This window comes from Ischnura elegans, chromosome 1 (genome assembly GCF_921293095.1).
Source record: "Ischnura elegans chromosome 1, ioIscEleg1.1, whole genome shotgun sequence".
Classification (NCBI taxonomy): Eukaryota; Metazoa; Arthropoda; class Insecta; order Odonata; family Coenagrionidae; genus Ischnura; species Ischnura elegans.
The window spans coordinates 70684809-70704383 of NC_060246.1; the positions used below are offsets into that span (position 1 = coordinate 70684809).

The 19575-nt window shown below is 43.6% G+C and overlaps 1 protein-coding gene across 1 annotated transcript in view; it reads left to right on the forward strand.

The window, feature by feature from the left end:
* Positions 1-2359: 2359 nt before the first annotated feature.
* The window catches only part of LOC124162999 (failed axon connections), a 345883-nt gene continuing 328667 nt past the window's right edge, over positions 2360-19575 (forward strand). Inside the window, exon 1 of the mRNA XM_046539782.1 lies at positions 2360-3213. Within this exon, the coding sequence (XP_046395738.1) occupies positions 2869-3213 (345 nt within the window). The 5' untranslated portion in view covers positions 2360-2868. The remainder of the gene's footprint in view (positions 3214-19575) is intronic.

Consider the following 19575-nt stretch of genomic DNA (forward strand, 5'->3'; position numbering starts at 1 on the left):
CTTGAAAAATCGGTCTCTGTTACCGAGCCTCAGGGTCCCGCGGCGTGTAGCTCGGCCTTTGACGCGCGATTGAAAAATCGCTCTCATTTCCTTCGTCGCAGGCATTTTTACTTATTACTTTTTATAAATCCCTACTTTATATTGTGGTTCAAATTATCCAAGTTATATTTTTCCTAAACGAAGGATAATGTCTCACGTATGTCAAATTTCACGTGAAAAACAGGTCGCCCATTTTTGCAATGTAAAACCAGACAGATGTGAGCCAAAATCTTCGAAAGTCATTGATAGTATGGGAATAGCTCCAGGTCAAAGAAATATTGCGTTTTTTATTCCATTAAAATCATACCAACACAACACCACCTAGATAAATTCAAAAATTTTCTAGGAAAAACGAGATCGCGCGTGGTTTTGAAAAGTTGATCATGTTTGGGCCACTGTATTTATGTAAAGTTGCATATAAATCTATATCTGGTAATAATGTATGAGTATTTACGCTAAGCTTAAAGTCTCTATCCCCATAAAGGTAATTTTGGGCTTTATTCCAGCTTTTTCCGATTTCGGACCAGTGTGCGCCGGGTCGGAAGACGATCGGCCACCACGGCTGACGTAATGGTATTCCGCGCACACGTCGACAACTATGGTGTATTCAGCAAGCTGAAATTACCAGGCCAAGGCATTAGAATGACTTATCGGCTTTAAAAACTGTATTATTACATGAGTTTCATGATAGCACTTCCTGTCGTCAGATTGCTGGACTTACCAGCCTCGAAAGCTCTGTAACCTTAACTACTCGACTCGACATTCGTAATGGTACTGGAAACGCTCGAGTCTAGTACCAACTACTCAACTCGACTCGAATTTTCGAGTACTTGCACATCCCTAAAAATTTATTCTACTCTTGTTTTGTTCAATACTCAATACTGTCAGATGGGACATTAAAAAGAAATCTCTTTTTACTAATGTTTCTTTTGTTAAGAAATTAAGCCCATTCTTGTTCAAAAATTCAATACTAATTAAATAAAATGTTGGTGCAATTTAGGGCAACTTAAATGAAATTAAGTTGAAACAGAGTAGCATGCATAATTTACTTTATCAAAAATATTCAAAAGCATTTTTCACCGTTAAATTATATTAACAGCACATTTCGGTTGCAATTGGTGGAAAATACAATTCCTGGAATAAAGATAAATGCATTTTATTGAAATTTTTATATATGTATTTTTGCCAGTTTAACGACGAAAATTTCCAATTAAATTAACCTCTTTGTAGTTGCATTGATTTTAGTGAACTACAAAAGTAAGGACACGACTTCATTATCTATACAAAAGTAAATACTTAAATTTCCATTTATTTATCGAAATTTCCACTTTTTAACTTTTAATTTTGTCTAAATATTTTCCTGAAACCAGTGTTAACGAGCAGAATTTTTATGACTTATACGCTTTTTTATTGAATACGACACTCGTTTTGAAGGCAATAAATGCGAATTTGATTATTTACACAAAAGATGCAGTTCTAATTTAGAACAATGCGGCCAGAAGTTGAAAAATATGAAACGGTTGATTGATCTTAATTTTCAATTCGAGATCGTGAAAGGATGTCTTACAGCGGGGGTATTTCATTGAGCGGCGAGATATTCCCGTAAATAAATAGGCATAATAAGAGGTAAAATCATATTTTACCCTAAATTAGTACATTCAAAATGCAACAGCGTTTTCCTTTGGAATGAAAACATCCCGAGAAACACGAGGCAACTCAACGCTCCGCCGGGCCCTATTGAAGTTCCCTGCCCTTGCCATCATAGGGTGTGTCGAGGGACTACGCGGGTCAATTCAGCTCCGAAACTATGCCATTAAAATCCACGCGGCGAGCAGGGAGGGAGAGAGAAAGATAGGAAGGAACGCCTTGGTGATCGTTCGAAATTTTATTTAACCATAGAAATATTTCTTTCCCCTCACTCTGCAATCGATATGTTTAGCAGGATCTCGATAAAAAGTAATTTGAATGAATAACATACCCTTTCCCGACAATTATCCATCCCCCTTCCCGGTAGAAGCGCGCGATGTGGATGCATAAAATTTTCCCGAAATAAAGCACGCCCGCCGTAAAATCACTTGGCGAGGAGGAACGCAGGGTACATGCTTACAACGTGAACGCAAAGGAGAGAGAGGAAAGGGAACAGTAAAAGAGAGGAGGAGGGAATAGAGAGAGAGGGAGGGAGAGCGGAGCCCGGGAGAGAAGCGGGCGGACGGACGGAGCTGCTTGCCGAGTTCACGCGTCCTCCCCCCCCGTACAATCTCGCCCTTGACTCGAGCAGTCCGTGACGTCACGGCTTGGGTTTGCCGCTTCCCCCGAGGAACGCGGGCAGCGCAGTCGCGCCGAGTTTGTGCCGTGGTGGGTTTCGGAAGGTACAGTGGTCGTCCCTACAGGAACCAGACGAGTCAGTCGATCTCGATTCCGCCGCCAGTGAACATTCCCGCCCTCAGACAGAAGAAGCGTATCGCTCTCTTTCTCTGTGAACGCCGGATCGAGCTGTTGTTTTTTCGATCGCACCGTCGTAGCTTGGAGAGTAAAATTTTTTTACTTCCCGCACGACAATCCGTTTGATCTTCCCGAGTTTTTAAGAGGACCATTCGCCTTTGTTGCAATCACCGAAGAGTGAGAGTGTGAGGATTACCACAGCATCACCGGAGATACTTTTCACACCGAGTTGCACTCTCGATTATTTTACGAGGATTTTCGTACGGCATTTTACTTCCGTACCGGAGAGAAAAATAATTATATTTTTCTGAGTTCTTCGCCTGGAGATTCTCTGGGGATTATTGCTAATTGATCGAGTTTTCGGGAGGAAAGAGTTTTCGAGTTAAAATGGCCGGAGAAGAGGAACAGAAGACCGCGACCACGACGGAGAACAACAGCGCGCCGGCGGCGGCCGAGCCCGCGAAGGAGGCCCCCAAGGAAGAGGCGGTGGCCGCCGTGAAGGCCCCCGAGACGGAGGCGGCTGCGGATGGCAAGGCCGCGGCCGCCGCCGCCACCCCCACGGCAGAGGCGCAGCCTCCTCCCGCACCACCCAAGCCCTCCGTCCACAAGCCCAACTACGAGAAGGACACTGTATACCTGTACCAGTTCTGCCGCACCCCTCTCCTGCCGTCCATTTCTCCATACTGCCTCAAAGTCGAGACGTGGTTGAGGCTCGCCAGCGTCAAGTATGAGGTTGGTGTCAATTAAATTTCAAATATTATGCATTTCTTTCGATGTCTGGAAAAATTATAATGTGTAATATTTTCCATCCCATCCCACATCTCAGCGGGATAGATAGTTTCGAAAAGAATGGATAGTTATGTTTTTATTCCGCGATGTTCAGTGCTGTGAGCTTAGGTGTTGACGTCTCTGCGCCTGTGTGGTAATGGATCAAAAAGTTTTCCGATTATTTGTCTTCGATAGACGTCCGTGGTATTCGGAAAGATACGTTTTTTCCCATTGCTAGATTAGTGCCATGGAAAACCATTATGTTTTATCTTCAGAGTTATTATCGGTGTATGGTTATGTGTGGGCCGGGGTGCCGGTTTAAACGTACCCCTGAAGCGTCGGGAGTGGCTGTATTGAGTTTGGTGCTCGTCGTGCGAACGGTTGCATTTTATTTTTTTTTAATTCCCGGCTTCCCCATCGATATGCAATCGTGATGTGCTCATGGGAAATTAAGCTCGTTTAATTGTGCTCTAACCACACTTTATTCTTTCTCCTTCGCCGTTTTTGGGCGAAGCAATAACAGTTGAATAATTGATTCGCGATTTGTTTTGTTAACGCCTTCGACCGGTTTCGAACATGGCGTCCGACGTTGCTAGCCGGTCACCTCTCGCTGTGTCAACCGAACGAACCCCCCCCCCCCCTTCCCTTCTTCCCTCCTTCCACCCTTCGATGGCCCAGCCTCGGCGTTCAAGCCCGCTGGCTGCCGCCGCCGCCAACTCCCTCGTTTCGTCAAACCGTCGCTGCTTCCCTCATCCTCTTTTTTTCTCTCTCCCCCCGAAAGTGCACATCTACTCTCTCAAAATCATATTCTAAATACGCAATCGGTCATTCCCTCGTGCTGTTTTCTCCCCCTCGCTCAACTCGCCATCTCTTTCTCGCTCGAGAAATCCGTTTCAAGGATTTCCTATCACTTCATTACACCGTCCGTGCAGATTTTGGCGAAGGGTTGGTTTTGCCATCGTCTTCTCTTTGAGGCGCAATCACAAGTCTATGGGGGTTGAAGAGAACCCCCCTCTGGGTAATTCCGGGCTTTCGTAATGGGAGGGGTTGGTTTTAAAACATGGGGATCGAGTGGGGAGCGCTAGAATCTGTTTAAATCCTGAAATGATCTCCCGTGTAGGGAGTGGTTCATTTTCGCTTCTTAGGGGGAGGAAAGGCTTGGAGTGCAATATTTTTCTTGGATATCGCGTTTAACCGGCTCTTCTGGAGACGAACAGGTGTATTTTATCTGTTCAATGACCAACCTCATCGTGAAGCTATTCATTTTTGTCACTCGTACTTCGACCACTTCTGTGAGGTGGAGTACAAAATTGTGAACTTTTGTGAAATAAACATTTTGTAGAAATTGGTGGTATAAAAGAACGCATACGCATCTTCAAGTTGTTGAGGTTAAGTCTGGATGGCATTCTCATAGTGCCTATTTTCATTAGTTCTCCTTCGTAAAAATTTAAATTCTTTCCCTCATGTTGCTGCCAGTTGCATCAGATGTGCGTGCCTGGGGATCGAGCGCCGCCCTTCCGCCATGTTAAAAAATATTTTCTAAACGTCGGTCCAACATTTCCTGAAGTCTCCTTTTCTTCTGTTTGCAATTTCTACATCCAATTCGGAAGACTGCCTCGGGTACGCTGAGAGACATAGGGGCTCGAGGTGTATGAATAGCCTTAGTGGAACTTTTTTCATTTTTCCCCACGCCGAATGGAGGTACAGAGGCTTTTTATGCGACCATGTTCTCCTCCGAAATCGCTTACGAATCAACTCTCATTCCGGTAGGTTATACTGATATATATTTGGTGGGTGGGATGGGCGTCCTTTCCCATAGGGGAGGGGGCAAGTGGGAGGCCAGCGTATTTTACGACTGTTTGGGGGTCCTTCGGCCTTGTCGAGCGGAACGGGTTCCGTCGAAAATGAATTTTTGAGAGTGTGTCGCCCAGCACGTAAAATACGTTCTTTGGACTAGGCATGGGAGTGATTTTTTCCCCCAAGTTTTTTGCTATTATTTGCGGTCACCCCGATAAGCTTCTTGAGACCAATCACGGTGTGAGGGTGCTCGTGCGTTGCTTCCGAGAGGGAAGTTTTATTTTATTTTCCTACCATTGCCGGCGGGGTTTGGAAATTTGGGCGAATCGAATTGAATTCTTGAATGATTGTCATCAGTTGCACGGATATGTTATTTGCTGATTTTTTATATATTTATTTGTGGCATTAATGCACTTGAAAAATGTCCGGTAAGCTTCCCAAATTGGTGTGGGCAATACCTAATGGGAATATTTATAGCTTTAAAATGAGATACTTAATATTTTATACGTGACTGATGCTTTCGGAATGCGTCAGGATATATCAATTGTACTACGTTTCACCGATAATATTTAGTTGCGTCCATTTCGTCCTAAGCGTAATATGTAACTTAAAGTCAAATTGTCGAGAAATTTTTCGAACAAAAACTCGTGGCAATCAAGACAATGTGCAGACTTATTTAGAATTAAATTTTTTGATAGGATGCTACGTTTTTCACATGGTATATCCCGCAGTTTATCTGCGTTTGTAGTTTTGCCCCCGCATATTACAAGGGCCATCACATACCTACATCACCTCAGTCTACTTAAAATATACTCGTTAGGTAACATTTTCATTCCAATTTAAATATATTTATGATCCTCTCTCATCGAAGTGTGGTTTTACTAGCAATGTCGAGGCCCGTCTTGTGAGCCTCGATCTGGAGCGATCCTCAACCTCGCATTGGGGCAACGCCCGCGCTCAGTTCTATTCCGTTACTAGTATCGTAGGCACCCCCTTATACCTAGGCTCCTCTTTCACCATTCTGGTAACCTCACTCTTCTTCCCTAGGACCCCCGACTCGGATCGGCTTTAGGCCCCTGGGGCAGGCAACAATGGGGGAGGGGGTGAAGGTTGCACTCACTCGCTCAACCTCTCTCTCTCTATCCCTTCCCATTTTTACGTTCCCCTCTATGTAGTCAAGTCGCTTTCCATCCCTCTGCTTGTCCTCGCTGCCGAAAAATCCTCTTTCGGGCCCTGCTTTCCCTCCGTTTCTCTGCGTCCCCCTCCCCTCGCCTCTCTCGGGGGGTATTGCCTTGCTTTACCACCACCACCCACCCACTCTGCCTCCGAGGGAACCAACAGACCTCACCCTCCCTCCCTACTCTGCCCCCCCCCCCTCTCCCCACCAACACGCTTCAAGGCCTCACCCCCTTCCCCTCACTTCCTCCTCCCGAGGGCTGGAGGGGTTGGCTTGGGCGGCGCGCGGGGCTGACTGGTCGCTTAGCATGGCGTACCACTTGCTCTCTCCCGTACCTCTCTCTGCCTTCGTCTCCCCCTTTGCCTCCTCGCAGCCGTACCTCACTGTCAGCCCACCAGTTCTCTCTATCCCTCTGTTGCCTCTGAATGCCATCCAGGGGGCCATCGAATACTCGGGGATCGTGTGTGAAAACCTCGCGGTTCAAAAGCGTCACGTTTGTAGCATAAGCCTATTCCAACTCAGTTCCCAGGGGCTCTCTCTTCGTGCCGGGAATGTTCATGTTTTTCCTGCCCCGTTTTGATTATATTTTGCCTATTATCCTTTACATGTTTTGATGGTGTAAATATTTAAGATTCGGTGGAGATTACAAACAATTATTCTGTATCTAATAGTCGGCAGAGAGTAAGTTGCTCGCTGTTTCGCAATTTTGAAAACGGCATCTCTTGAGTATTATATTTATTGAAATGTTTTTTCTTAAGTGTAGTGAAGTGGTTATTGTGTAATTAATATTACTTTTATATGTAACATTAGTTGCTTGTTGTGCCAATGTAATCCTTTTACTAGGACGAAATTTACTGTAGTAGTCTAGAGAATGATTTGAGTTCGTGTGTCCAATAACAGGTTGTAGTTTGAGTGAGAAATGGGCTTGTAGAAAGTAACTGATTACTATGAAATGGCTCTTTCTTGGCAAACGTCGCGGTCTCTTGCTTGTTCAGTATGATTTGGGACAAATTTCCCCCATTCGTATGTTATTTTTTGAGGGTGGATTCAATGCCTATGCTGCTTGGAATGAAAATAATCTTGTTTTTTTTTCTGCTTTACCAAATATTTTTTAAGAAAAATATTGAGTTCGATGGAAGCAGTAAAGATATTGAGATTTTCGTCGTGAATTGTTCCTTTCATATATTCCGACTCCCCCGTAAATAACTTAGCCCCTTTGCGAGTGTTAAGCCTGAGTGAATTATTGACTGAAATCGTGATAAATGGACCTTGTAAACCATAAAAATACTTTCATTCTTGCTATATTGTTTCAAAATTACCAGCGAAGTTCATATACCGTTCAGTATTATTGGTCACTGCTGCTTCCGGTGCTTGTGGCTGTGAATTAAAGAGGGCCAACTTCTGTCGGTCACAAATATTCCCCTTAATTTTTTTTCGTCTTATTTCTTCCATCGCCGTATACCCCGCCCTTCCTGGATGGGGACTAGCTTTCATTAAGTGTGAATGCAATTTCTAGACCGTCTTTCATCTCCTTTCTCCCTCTAGCTACGTGATGGTATGCCTTACCGCTCGTTCTTGGGAATGGATATGGCGTTCTGTCGGGCGGAACCCGAGTGCCGTTGGTTCCGGCCTTGGTGACCAAAGTTAGGTCGCGGTATCAAGAAGTGTGCCTTTCCCTCTCGGGTCGTCGGTCGTGGCGACATTTCGGGGGGTGCAAGAGTGGTAGGGCCGCTGTGGAGGGGTAGGGTGCCTGGAAAAGCTTCGATACAGCTGTTGATACCACTCTGGGTTTAGGGTTACCTAGGCGAAATTTTTGTAGTCCCCTTCCTCCGGTGCTCAAGAGGTGTTGCGTATGGCTATGGTGCCTGTTGCCCATAGCAAAACAATGACTCTTAGGCGGCGGTTTTTTTTTTAGTAGGGTTGGGGTCGGCAAGCCTAGGCGATTGAAGTCGTGTGTAATGAATGAGTTCATGTTGCTTGGGTGACCATCATTAAAAGAGAAAATAAATCATTTGAAGAGAAAATAAAACCCAGCGATTCCATTCGAGGAAGCAAGGAGGCTTTTTACGAGGTGTTCAGCGTCGTTTCGCGAGCATTTTTAATTTTACCGCCCTGCCCAAAATATGGTATTTTTTAATGGTGACTGTTACACATGCTCGTTCCGGTTTCACGGTCCTTCTCTTCAAATTTACCAGTTATAAATGCCGTCGTTGTCCTTTTGATGGGGATGTTTGCATGTTCGTACACGTATCTGGCCCCTTGCCTTAAATTCTGACCCAATTTTCTTTGTGTTGTGATACCTTACCTTCATTTCCTAATTTTTTTTAATTAAATCTAGATCGACTCTATCATATCCATGTCATTTGATTCATTAATAGTGTTCAAAATGGCCTTTACTACTGTTCACTGAAATTTACTTAGGTCGTGCTACAAATGTTTTAACGCTGGGACGTTCATCATTAGGTAATTATTTTCCAGGCGTATTGCACGCATCGGCGTGTTTTAAACATGAGCTCTACGACCCAGATATTTCAGACTACCGACGATCGTCTCTCGTGATGTTAAGGGACATTTGCGTGCTAACAAGATTCGAGCGTGTCAATTTGAAATTGCATCACGGAAACCATCGCGTCTAGCGTACTCCATGTAGGTAATTAGAATTATCTTCGCGACCTGGAGACCCAGACAAACGGATGTGTTACGAAGATTACACTATAACACATACGAACGGAAAGAATACTATCGCGACTCTTCTTGGCTGGCAAAATATTTCTCCCAAGTTATTCAGAAAAATAAAAGAGATTGGGGGTGGGGTTATGATGACGTCCTATGGTGTACATGACTATATTTATCCCCAGTGATTTCATATAATGTGCGCCGGAAGCGGGTGACTTTGACTTCCTCCTCCTCGTTTTGTCTTGGTGGGATGAGGAAGCATCCCTCTCTTATCTCTGTCCAGTGCGTGCGCTGCATTCTTTTCATCTGAATCTGCGTACTACAGTGCTGCGAGTAGAGAGACATTTGGCTGTATTTATTCGATTACCATCCAAAAATATTCACATTATGTAATTGCCAGTAAATCGTTCGGTGTATACCGGAGTATCTTGTCTGATGTTTGGCCCTTTATGCTGCAAGTTCATAATATAATAAAAAGAAGACATTGCAATATTTCACTGAGTTTTATTATGAAACTACGCGTTTCGTCGTGATAATGTTGATTGTAACGACGAAACGCGTAGTGCCATAATAAAATTCAGTGGAAATATTGCAATGTCTTATTTTAGTCATATACCGGAGTACTTTTGATTGCATATCAAATTTTCTTGGAGGCTATATCTTGCCTTTAAACTAGGAATAATGTAGCCCTCGACAGTATTAGATAATTTTTAGTAGAATTGATCGGTAGCGACCTAAGTGTTCCTGACCGAATGGCATTTGCTGACGTTCTCTTTCGTATTATAATACTTGAAGATTAATGATTGAAAATCCTACGTCCATGAGACTATAATTTCTCTTCTTTTCACTCATTCTTTCAAAGGGATACGAGTTATTAGTTCCTTGTGGAAATTTGCAATATCAGTAATATACGGAAATTTGCTTTAGTCCATTACTACTCCACAAAAATTTAACACAATCACTGACCCGGACCTCATCTCGCAGTTCCATATGTTGAGCGACCCAGTTGAATTAGGAATTTCAAAGGATAAAAATGTGAATTGTTTCTGGAATATACTCACGATACATTATTGGGTGAAAGATTTAGGAACCTGATGATGTTAAGTGAGAGGTTATCGTCAAACGAGTTTCGTCGTATTTTTTTGTTTCAATTACGAAAATTTGTCAAAACTTTTGCATTAATAGGCTGATTATGCATAAAAATACGGAGTGTAATGCACTAGCGAATTCATTAAATATTTTTATACATAAGCAGCCTATACGTATCCGAACTAACTCGATCATAAATTAACGTGTGTTTATTGGATGTGAAGTAGATGTTTATCAAAATTTCCATGATAACAGTCTATATTGACGGCACCACCTAAGTTTCCCGAAAGCCGAGATTTCAGTCATCCCTGACCTTCCTCCCGCGATCCCTCCAAAATTCAGCGGGAGGCGAACGCCCGAAGGCCGATGCGCGCCATTGGGTGCAGCGGTCTGTGCGGTGCACGCTCCGACGCCGAGGATGTGGAGGGAAAAAAAAAAGAATATCGGTTCCGTGCTTATCACTCAGGGAGTCAGGTGAGCGTGGCGAGCGACCTTGAATCTGTTGTAGCTATTGAGGGAACACGAATCCCACGGGGACGTGAGTCGAGTAATGCGTGCACTTCGGTGTGAAATTCTTACCAGCGCGTCGCGTGCTATTCGTAGTAGTGTGTCCTGTTCTAATTCGACTTGACGAAAGAAGTGACGCAGTTTGTACTCACGTAAGGTGAACCTGCTTTGAAACTAATATTTGACTCGTTTTGTCCTTGGTGGAATATTGTGCTCGAGTAATATCATATAATCAACTTAGTTAATTATCGCAACAGTTATTATTATACCATTGGTGATAGCAATGATTTCGCATGAGCTTAGGACGGTATGAGGAGATTTCACGTGCACCTGTTTTTTGATAATGTTAGTCTCATGTTTCCCTTAAATACAGACTTTTACATCAAAATGTTTTATATATACTACCGCACTGCTATTTTTTGCGGTAGGTCTTCCGGTGAATTTCATTAAGAAGAAATTATCCAGTTTGCGATAAATTTCCTCACCGTTTGACGGACTATTTTTTGGCCTTGTTTGAGGGTGCACAAATCCCTTCAGATAGAAAAATATGATCGTTTTTATTTTACCGTGAGGTCAGTGAACGGTCTTGTCGTGAGATAAAACGTTGGAACTAGTGCGAGTCGGGAATACGGTACAATTCGGGTATCTGATCAGGATTTCTGCTATTACTCTGGTTGTAAATGCGCTATTATAAATCTGACGTCTCATTTTTGCAGCACAGGACTTAAGGGGGAGAATCCCTCCCGCTCCACTGGTATTTTTTCGTAAGGAAATACTTTTTAAAGTTGGCTCCTTTCTTTTGAAATTATAAAGGCGAATTTAGAAGATCGTTGTTAGCATTTTCCGTTTTATTTAGTGTGAAAAAATTTTCCTCATAATTTTCACGTATGGAGACTTTTTATATTTGAGAAAGAAAAACGTTTACCTAGGCTTAATTCATTTACAATGAAAATTTCGGAAGGATAGCAGACGTTATAAATGAGGAAAACCTAACAGAAAATGACAAAATATTATCAGACCAGGGGGAGTGATACTTTTTCTTAATTATTTTCCAGTTAACTTCAAAATATCCAAACGATTCTTTGCTGGCCTTGGTGGTGGCGAGGAAGAGTCCTTGCATGGTAACTGTAAGGTCGCGGGTTCAAGTTCCGCGCGGGTAGCATGCATCTACCCAGGGCATGGATGTAAATGATTGCCTTACTTTGTTGTTATTTAATCCCCCTGCTATATATGCCTTAAATGCGGTGTTTTAGGGGCGGTGAGGATATACATAGTTTATAGAAGATCTTCGAGTTTTATGGCGTAGATATGGAATGGTTGAAGTACTATCACTTGCTGCTTCATCATTGTGAGCAAATATTTCAACAGTAATAACGAAACCGCCAAGAAGTTCTTTTTTTTTTTTTTGTTACACTCCTTGCTTTGGGCAGCACAACCTCGCCCCGGGACGGCGTCCTTTAAAAAATTAAATGTCCCCCCGGAATGCTTTCCTTTATCTCGCCCGTGGCTCCACTTCCTTATCTTGGCACTCGGCTCCTCTTTCCAACCCTCCCCCCGCCCATCCCCAACCCCTGTATATTTTTTATCAGCGGTGGCCGCTGCCACCCGCCCACGTCCACCCGAGCCCTCTCCTTTCATCATTCGTTTCCTGCCGGCGAGTCTCTTGACCGAGAGCGGGCGACCAGCCGCGCGCAGGGCGGGGCCCTAAGGAATGCGCCTCTTCCTCGAGCGGTGCTTGCAGCTGAGTCCGATAGGCCTCTCCTAGCATTTCTTAAAGCTTCAAGCATCAGCCACTCTGTTTCAGAGCCTACAACTGTGTATACTAGCTTCTAGGACTCTTAATTTCCCAGGTACCCTTCTGAGGTCTGAATTGATAATTCTATCGTTCCGTTAACTTAATCAAAAATTTGTATTAATTTAGAATTGATTTCAGTTAATTAGTAATTAAATAAATGAATCGAAAAATTTCTGTCACTCACTCTCTATAGGTGATCAGTTCATAGTTTGGTCCTGGGTTGTCGTAAGGATTTGCACTGAACGCCTGCCCTCTATTGAATACAGCGAAGAGGAGTTGGACATCTGTTTATGAATTACGTCACTGTATTGGGAGTTACATTTGCTTTCCTATTAACAATAGCGACGTTTGATTCTATATTATTTCGAATGAATATGAAACTGATAGGTTTGGATCATTTTACTCTTTGTTGAGGGAGTTTGCCCGGTTCTGTGAACAGGGCTCTATTTCTACGAATCCTGCATGATGATGAATCTTCATGCACGTAGTATCCTTTCGTAATCCTAACATAACATTTTCTCAGCTCAAGCCTTTTCAGAAGTTTCTAGTTTTGGTTGAATAGGGCATGAAATGCAAGGTATAGTGAAGACATCTAATCTTTGTATTACTTCACTGCTTCGACTATGGTAGCCGAGTATAGTATCGTACCAACGGCTATCACCTATGATAACCGATCGATAGCTCGAGAAGTATAACGTCATCTTAAAGAATGAATTGCATCAGGCATATCATTATGTGTTTCCGTGTCATTCCAATCCGCTGAAATTGATGGCATATTACCATCCTATTGTTCATATTTTCCAGCGTTCCTTTTGTCTCAATCACCCATCCTCTACTTTTAACTATAAGGTTGGTTTGGATAGGTCACGATGGATATCACCCAGAATAAGCCGCAGGGCTTGAATTTAGCCAATGGTGAATTAGTCCGCCTCGCACTTTAAGAATTTTGGCTTGAATCGTCCGGCTATTTTAGTCCTTTTTAAGGGCTAAAATAGTTCTGTTAAAGCTCTTGGTTAGTTATTATAATAAAATAGAAATTCTATGGAATATCCGGCGTTGTTTATTTTTTTCTATGGTCTTGGCGGTTCTTCGCATTGCAATGGCTTTTTACAGTCTTCCTCCGCTTGCGGCCTCGGCCCGAGGGCGTGCATCCGTGCTCCTCATTGCATTCCCTCTCGTTCGGTGAGCAGTGGGACACGGTGCGAATGCGACCAAGAAGACGAAACAGGGTCATCCGCGTCATCCAGTCGTGCAGCGATCCTACAACCAAGTCTGTCTCTCTTTTCTTGGCACAGGTTTCTTCTCCTGCGCGTGTCCCAACTCAAGTAAATGGTTCGTGTGACCTTGTGCTGACGCTGGTATGAGTTCTTATCGGGGGTGCGTCTCCAAGTGTACACTAAAGGGCGTCAGTTGTGGCGGAAATGATTCATGCAGCTGTGGATGCCATTGTGTAATCGCGTGTGAGATTTTTTCCGATGCCCACTTCCTGTAATAAATATGGGACGATTGTTTCTTGAGCTTCCAGTGGCGCCCATCACCAGTGTATGGATGCTCATATTACCGCATTGAGATTCTGATGTATCTGGGAAAAAATCAATACTTCAAATAAAACTGTAACCGTTGAAAGTATAGCGAATACTTTATGATTCGCTGTGGCTGTGAATACATTTCGTCAGGCATTGAGAAGGTATTCTTTTCTTTGTAATTGTTTTATGACACAATTTAACGGAGTTGAGCAGAGGTGTGATTTTCTTACTAGCATGGTCTGAGTTACTAAGAAAACAGCATTCTCTAAATGCCGTTTTACACAGTGCACGTACTTGCACATTCTGACGTGTGTACGAAGGCGCAGTCAAAATTGCGTCGTGTAAAGCGGTGAATTGCTAGAACACATGCGATAATGGGTGGACGTGAGATGGAAAAATAGCCCCTGTTCTAATTTCCTTCATGCGTTCGAGCAATTCCACGCCATTTTAGAAATTAATACAGTTCTAACCTGCGCAATGACGTGCCCCGTGTAAAACGGCCTTAACACCTGCGCGTGTATGTTGTTAGCGTGACCTTTGACAAATAATGAATTGCTCAAGTCGCGAAGAGCTCGAGGCCAAAAAACCGCCGAGTAAATATTCATACGACATGACATCAACTAAAAGGGGATTAAGATATAGATAACGGCAAAATTCACTGAAAATATTTTTTCCACCACCTCCTCTCGCTCTCGCGAGATCATCGTTCACATCAGTGGCATTCATTTTTACTGAATGTGCTCTCAAACGGGTGAATGATCACATCTCCCTAGTGCGCTGGTGTTCCCGTCCTATTACCGATTCTATCGTCGTAGTTATCTTCTGTTTAGCCATTCACTCTTCGACGTCCTTGCTCCTTTCCTCTCGGCTTGGAGAGGGTGACACTGTTATTCGGGTGACTACCTACCCTTAGCAGGGCGAAAGGATGTGTTTCCCCTCTCAGGTTTGAAATTTATCGCCCCACTCGAGTCGTTGACTAGAGGCCAAAAGCAGAAACTCCGCTGCGAGAGATAACGGTCTCACTCTTTCCCTCAGTGTTACATATCTCGTTGTATTGTTAGATTTTCCAACTGAGACTCTCTTTAATCCTTCGATTACCATGTTATCCCCTGTGATTGCGTAAACGGCCCCACCTTTTCCTGGGATCCAAAAAAATAGACTTGAAACACAACTAGTGGTGTTTCATAAATGGGGAAATATAAATGATGCCCATGGCCCACTCGCCTTCTCTCGCATCTTCGTAATTTGAGACTTAATTTGTGCCTCGCGACGCCCGACTCCGATATGTATCTCTCGAGAGATTTCCTCTCGCCCGTGGACCTCGCCCTCTCCGTCTTCCTCGTGCCACGGATGGGTTGGAAACACAGTTGCTTCCCTTAGTATGAGAGTCGGCGAACAAGGGCCCCTTTCTCTCTCTCTCCCTCTCCTAGCTTGCACCAATTCCTCCGTCGAGTGTGAAAGGGGAGCGCTCGTTGATGGTAATGATGAGGAGATGCTGCTGCACAGCTGTAAACTCGCGCGTGCCCCCATTAACCATCGCCGGAATGAGAGGCATAAATCTAGAATCGACCAAACGAATCCGTTTCCTTCACGTGCCACCCGTCTCCTCCCACTCTTTCCTTCACTCCCTCTGCTCACAGATGTGTGCTCCAATCTTGAAACCAAGACGGGTAGGAGAATCCTCTTCTCAATTGTTCTCAGATAACGAGTGATTCCCCTGGGCGTGCTAATGTGAGGAGTGCTGTGGTAATGAATGCTGAATTATAGCTGAGAGCGGTGAGCTGAGCCTACCACTTTCGCATAGGATCTTGGCTGTTCATGCTACCTCCAACTGTAGAATTGTCTTTAGGGAAATTTCCAGTGCTATGTCGTCTACCAGTAGGATAGTGCGTGTACACTACCGACTGCAAGGCATCCGGAGGATGCTACTCAAGGGGATGAGCTTTCGCCACTGGAATGTAACTGAGAATTTATGAAAAATATTTTTCAAGGAATGCACGTGTATGCATGTCGTTAAAGTTTCCATCAGGCATGCGCCTCTCCATTCGACTCCAACGAGACGAAAGTTGTATGGACCAGTGTAGGAAAGATAAAATACCAAAAATAAGGTTAGTATCAATTTAAGGCAAAACCAATGAGAATTAATAAGAGAAACCCAATTCAATGTGCCAGAAGAAATAGGATGAACTTAATTATTCCATGACTTTTGCGGGAGAAAACATTCGCCATGTATTTTTCAATTGTCGTTCGAAAACTAGCAGTTTGTGGCCTACATTATTCCTGGCGATGGGTGAAATATTTCAGCGACGGGCGATTATTCGCAGCTGATTATTTTGAAAATGTTTGTTTTTTAGGGTGTTTTCACGGTTAAACTTGTAACGGACCATAGGCAGGTCATTTAGGTCATCGTTGATAGTTGGCTGCACACAATCTCACAGCCCTAGTTTATCGATCCAAATATTTGACCCGATGTATATATTTGCATTTATCATAAATAAGTTTTTTTGGATAGTTCTCAATGAATTCCTTTGAGTGGCCCCCACATCTCTATTGAGGAGGAGTTCCATTTTCAATACTAAAATCGGTGTGATTCATCTCAGATTTATACATTTTCGTAATGCAATCTCCCACCACCCTCAGCTGTCCTAGCATTTTGGAGCGGCTTCGTGGCCTCGTACGTCAACGCAGGGGATGTGGGGCTGTCGCCATATGCTGTGGTACCCGTGTGTGTTTTGTTTTCCTGGGGAGAGTGGCAAACTTTTTCCCTTACCCTCGTAAGTTCACGGAGGGTTTCTCTTCCGCGAGGAGGGTGGGGATCAGGGGGATGCGTTTGTTGTGTCTGCCGCGTGCGGATCCCCCAATGCTAAAAGTCCTCTGGGCACGGCGAAGTTCTTTGATGCCCTGACTAAGCAAAGACAAGTTGTCTCGCCCGAGGGAGGATGGAAAATTACGATGCCTGCAGGTTTATCGCATCATGGAGCATTTATTTAGCGAATAGGGCTTGGAGAAATAGTTTTTCCTATAGAGTGACAAAACCTCCCCATGTGGGAAGTCCTTTACAATTTCCTTACAATTTTCCGTTGTGTAATTTGACACTGAGCAATAGCGTGAGCGACGCTTCTAGTGTTTTTTTTATCGATCAAAGCATATCTTCATTAACATGGAAATGACTTTTTCAGTAATTATACTCTGCCTCCAGAATAAACTCAATAGTTTCTGGGAATGAGGTATACATGGTAACGAAAAGAAAACTCAGCAAAAAATGGGAGTGTTTTTGTTTTTTTCACTTATGTCATATTTTCGTTCACTTCTTGGTTGTCAGCGAGAGATAGTGAGATGTTTCTGGAATTTTTATACATTTCGTTTCCATGAATGCGTCTCCAATGAGATCTCCGTCCTTGATGACATGAGGGGAATAGGGTGGAATGATGATTGTGGCAGTGAGTAATGGAGAAATTTTCCTGTGCCGGGGGATGAGGCCTGCCTCCAGTGCTGGAATCCTCTCTTGAGCCTCCCAAGGATTCGATTATCGCATTCTACTACCTGACGACTTCGCTCTCTCTCTCTCGACCCTGAGGGATTATCCCATCGGTCTTAGTCAAGTCGTGAGCTCCGGTTTCAGTCCGTTAAGTGGCCGCCAAATTGCGTCCGTAGCCCACTTCGCCGAGGCAGATAATAGTTTTCCTAATTAATAAAGTGGGCGAACGATGCAATTAGTCTCTCGGGAGCAGCTTGGACCGATCACGATCTGTTCTGCGACGTTAGGCTGCCCGTTCAAGCGTAGGTGGTGTTTGCGTGTCTCGAGGTTTGACGTTTTAAATTGGCGCTGGAGTGATTCTCATTCATTGCACTTGGGTCCTGTACGTATGCCGCATCAATAAAACTGTTCGCGGCACTAATATAGTTTTGCAATTCTGACGGCACCCTGAAATAGGAATCGTCTTATTCTTAGCGAGCTGGAAGGTCTAACCTTAATCCTCCGTATTTTATCCGTAATATTAGGGTCACCAGAGTTCAATTAAATTCTGTAAGTCATTCAGTTATCTCTTATCAGTTTTCTGACGTAATTTTTTATGATGTTTTGGATGATTACGTTTTCCAATGTTCAAGTGAATTTATTGGTTAATGAAAAAGCTCAGTAATTTCTAGTTGCAAAATTTGTCAATGAAAAAGTCATAATTTGACTGATTTATTCGTGGAAAACTTGAGAGCCATTGCCTAAATGGATTGCCGTCTGAGCTCTCCGAGCATTTAGAGACCTCATAAGTGTGCAATGGTTTCAGCCAACCAAAAGGCACTCCATTTTTGGATTTTCAGTAAGAATTTACGTAAGGTGACGGTGAGCCCAGGGTATCATGTTTCTGGACGGAAAAGTGCTCGTCTGCACATAACTCCTAACAGATGTGGAGACGGCTTCAAGAATCTATATTAGTCCGTTCTCTTCCCAAGTGTTTTTTTGTGGAGAGGTGATGGAAGCGAAAAATATAATTTGGGCACAGAAACTAGTATTTCCACTAATTGCTGAGCTGAAAGGATGTTGTAATTATAATCGTTTTATGTAAATTCCCTAGAGATCATTTTATGAATTTTCATTTTTCAATAATTCTACTGTGTAATTTCTCAACTATCTTATTTAGAACTATGAAGAGTGTTCGAGAGTATTTTTATCTCTCTTCCTCGTTTACAATGTCATACTTTCAATGCAATATCTTGTGTGCAATTCTTTTCACATTATTTTTATACTTTCCCCCATCTACATGCGGTAGTGTAGTAGTAATTTGCATGCTGGGGTCTTGGCAAGGTCTTAGATACCTGGTTACATTCTCAGTGGAGTACAATCTCATCACTAACATGGTTGACTTATTAGAATTATTAGTTCAAATTATTACAAGGTGATAGGAGAGACGTGCAGCGACTGGACCATTTGGTTCGTCATAGAAATGAAACTGTAAATGGGCTGGATAGGTAGGGAAGGAAATTGACGGGTTCAGCAGGACGTGAACTTGACGGTAGGGAGCTCTCGAATGTTTCCATGGGGGAGTTGAAAAAGGAGAGTGTGGGGGCGGGAATACCTTTTTGGAGGGGAGAAGGAATTCCGCATGGCTACCTTCCCCGCTGACCCTCACCGCCCGCCCTTCCCGCCAATTTTCTCTCGCACCCCCCTCCCCTCACCTTTCCATGGGGTCCCTTTTCCTGCCCAACCGGTCGAGATGGAGGAGCGCGTGGTTTTACGGGAAGGAAGGACTTGCATGCAACCATACCGCTCGCGTCCCTCCCGCCCACCCCATATAGGTGTGGAAAACGCTTACCCTCCTGAGGTCCACCACCCACGCTTCCCTTTCGCAATTTTCAGGTATATTCTGCCATTGGGTTTCACGCGAATCTACATCTACATCTACAAATTACCCTGCGAGCCACCTCTAGGGTGTTTGGCAGGGGGTGATCAATCACCAGCATGCAGCATGCATTTGGACTCCCACATGCACACCACACCGTCCAAGAAACGTCCCGTATAATAACAAACTATACTACTATATGCTGTTAGAAATAGAATATAGAATAGAAATTCAGAAACATGCAGTAAGTTTTACATAGGTTAGTAGGCTACACTACAAGTCATGCAATCTATTTACGCGTTCTATTGCTGCCGTTATAATCTCTTATTGATCGTGGAAAAAATGACATTCGGAATCTGTCTGTTCTGCAATCTATCTCTCTTATTTTATTTATATGATCTGATCTTCCGTAGTACGTTGAAT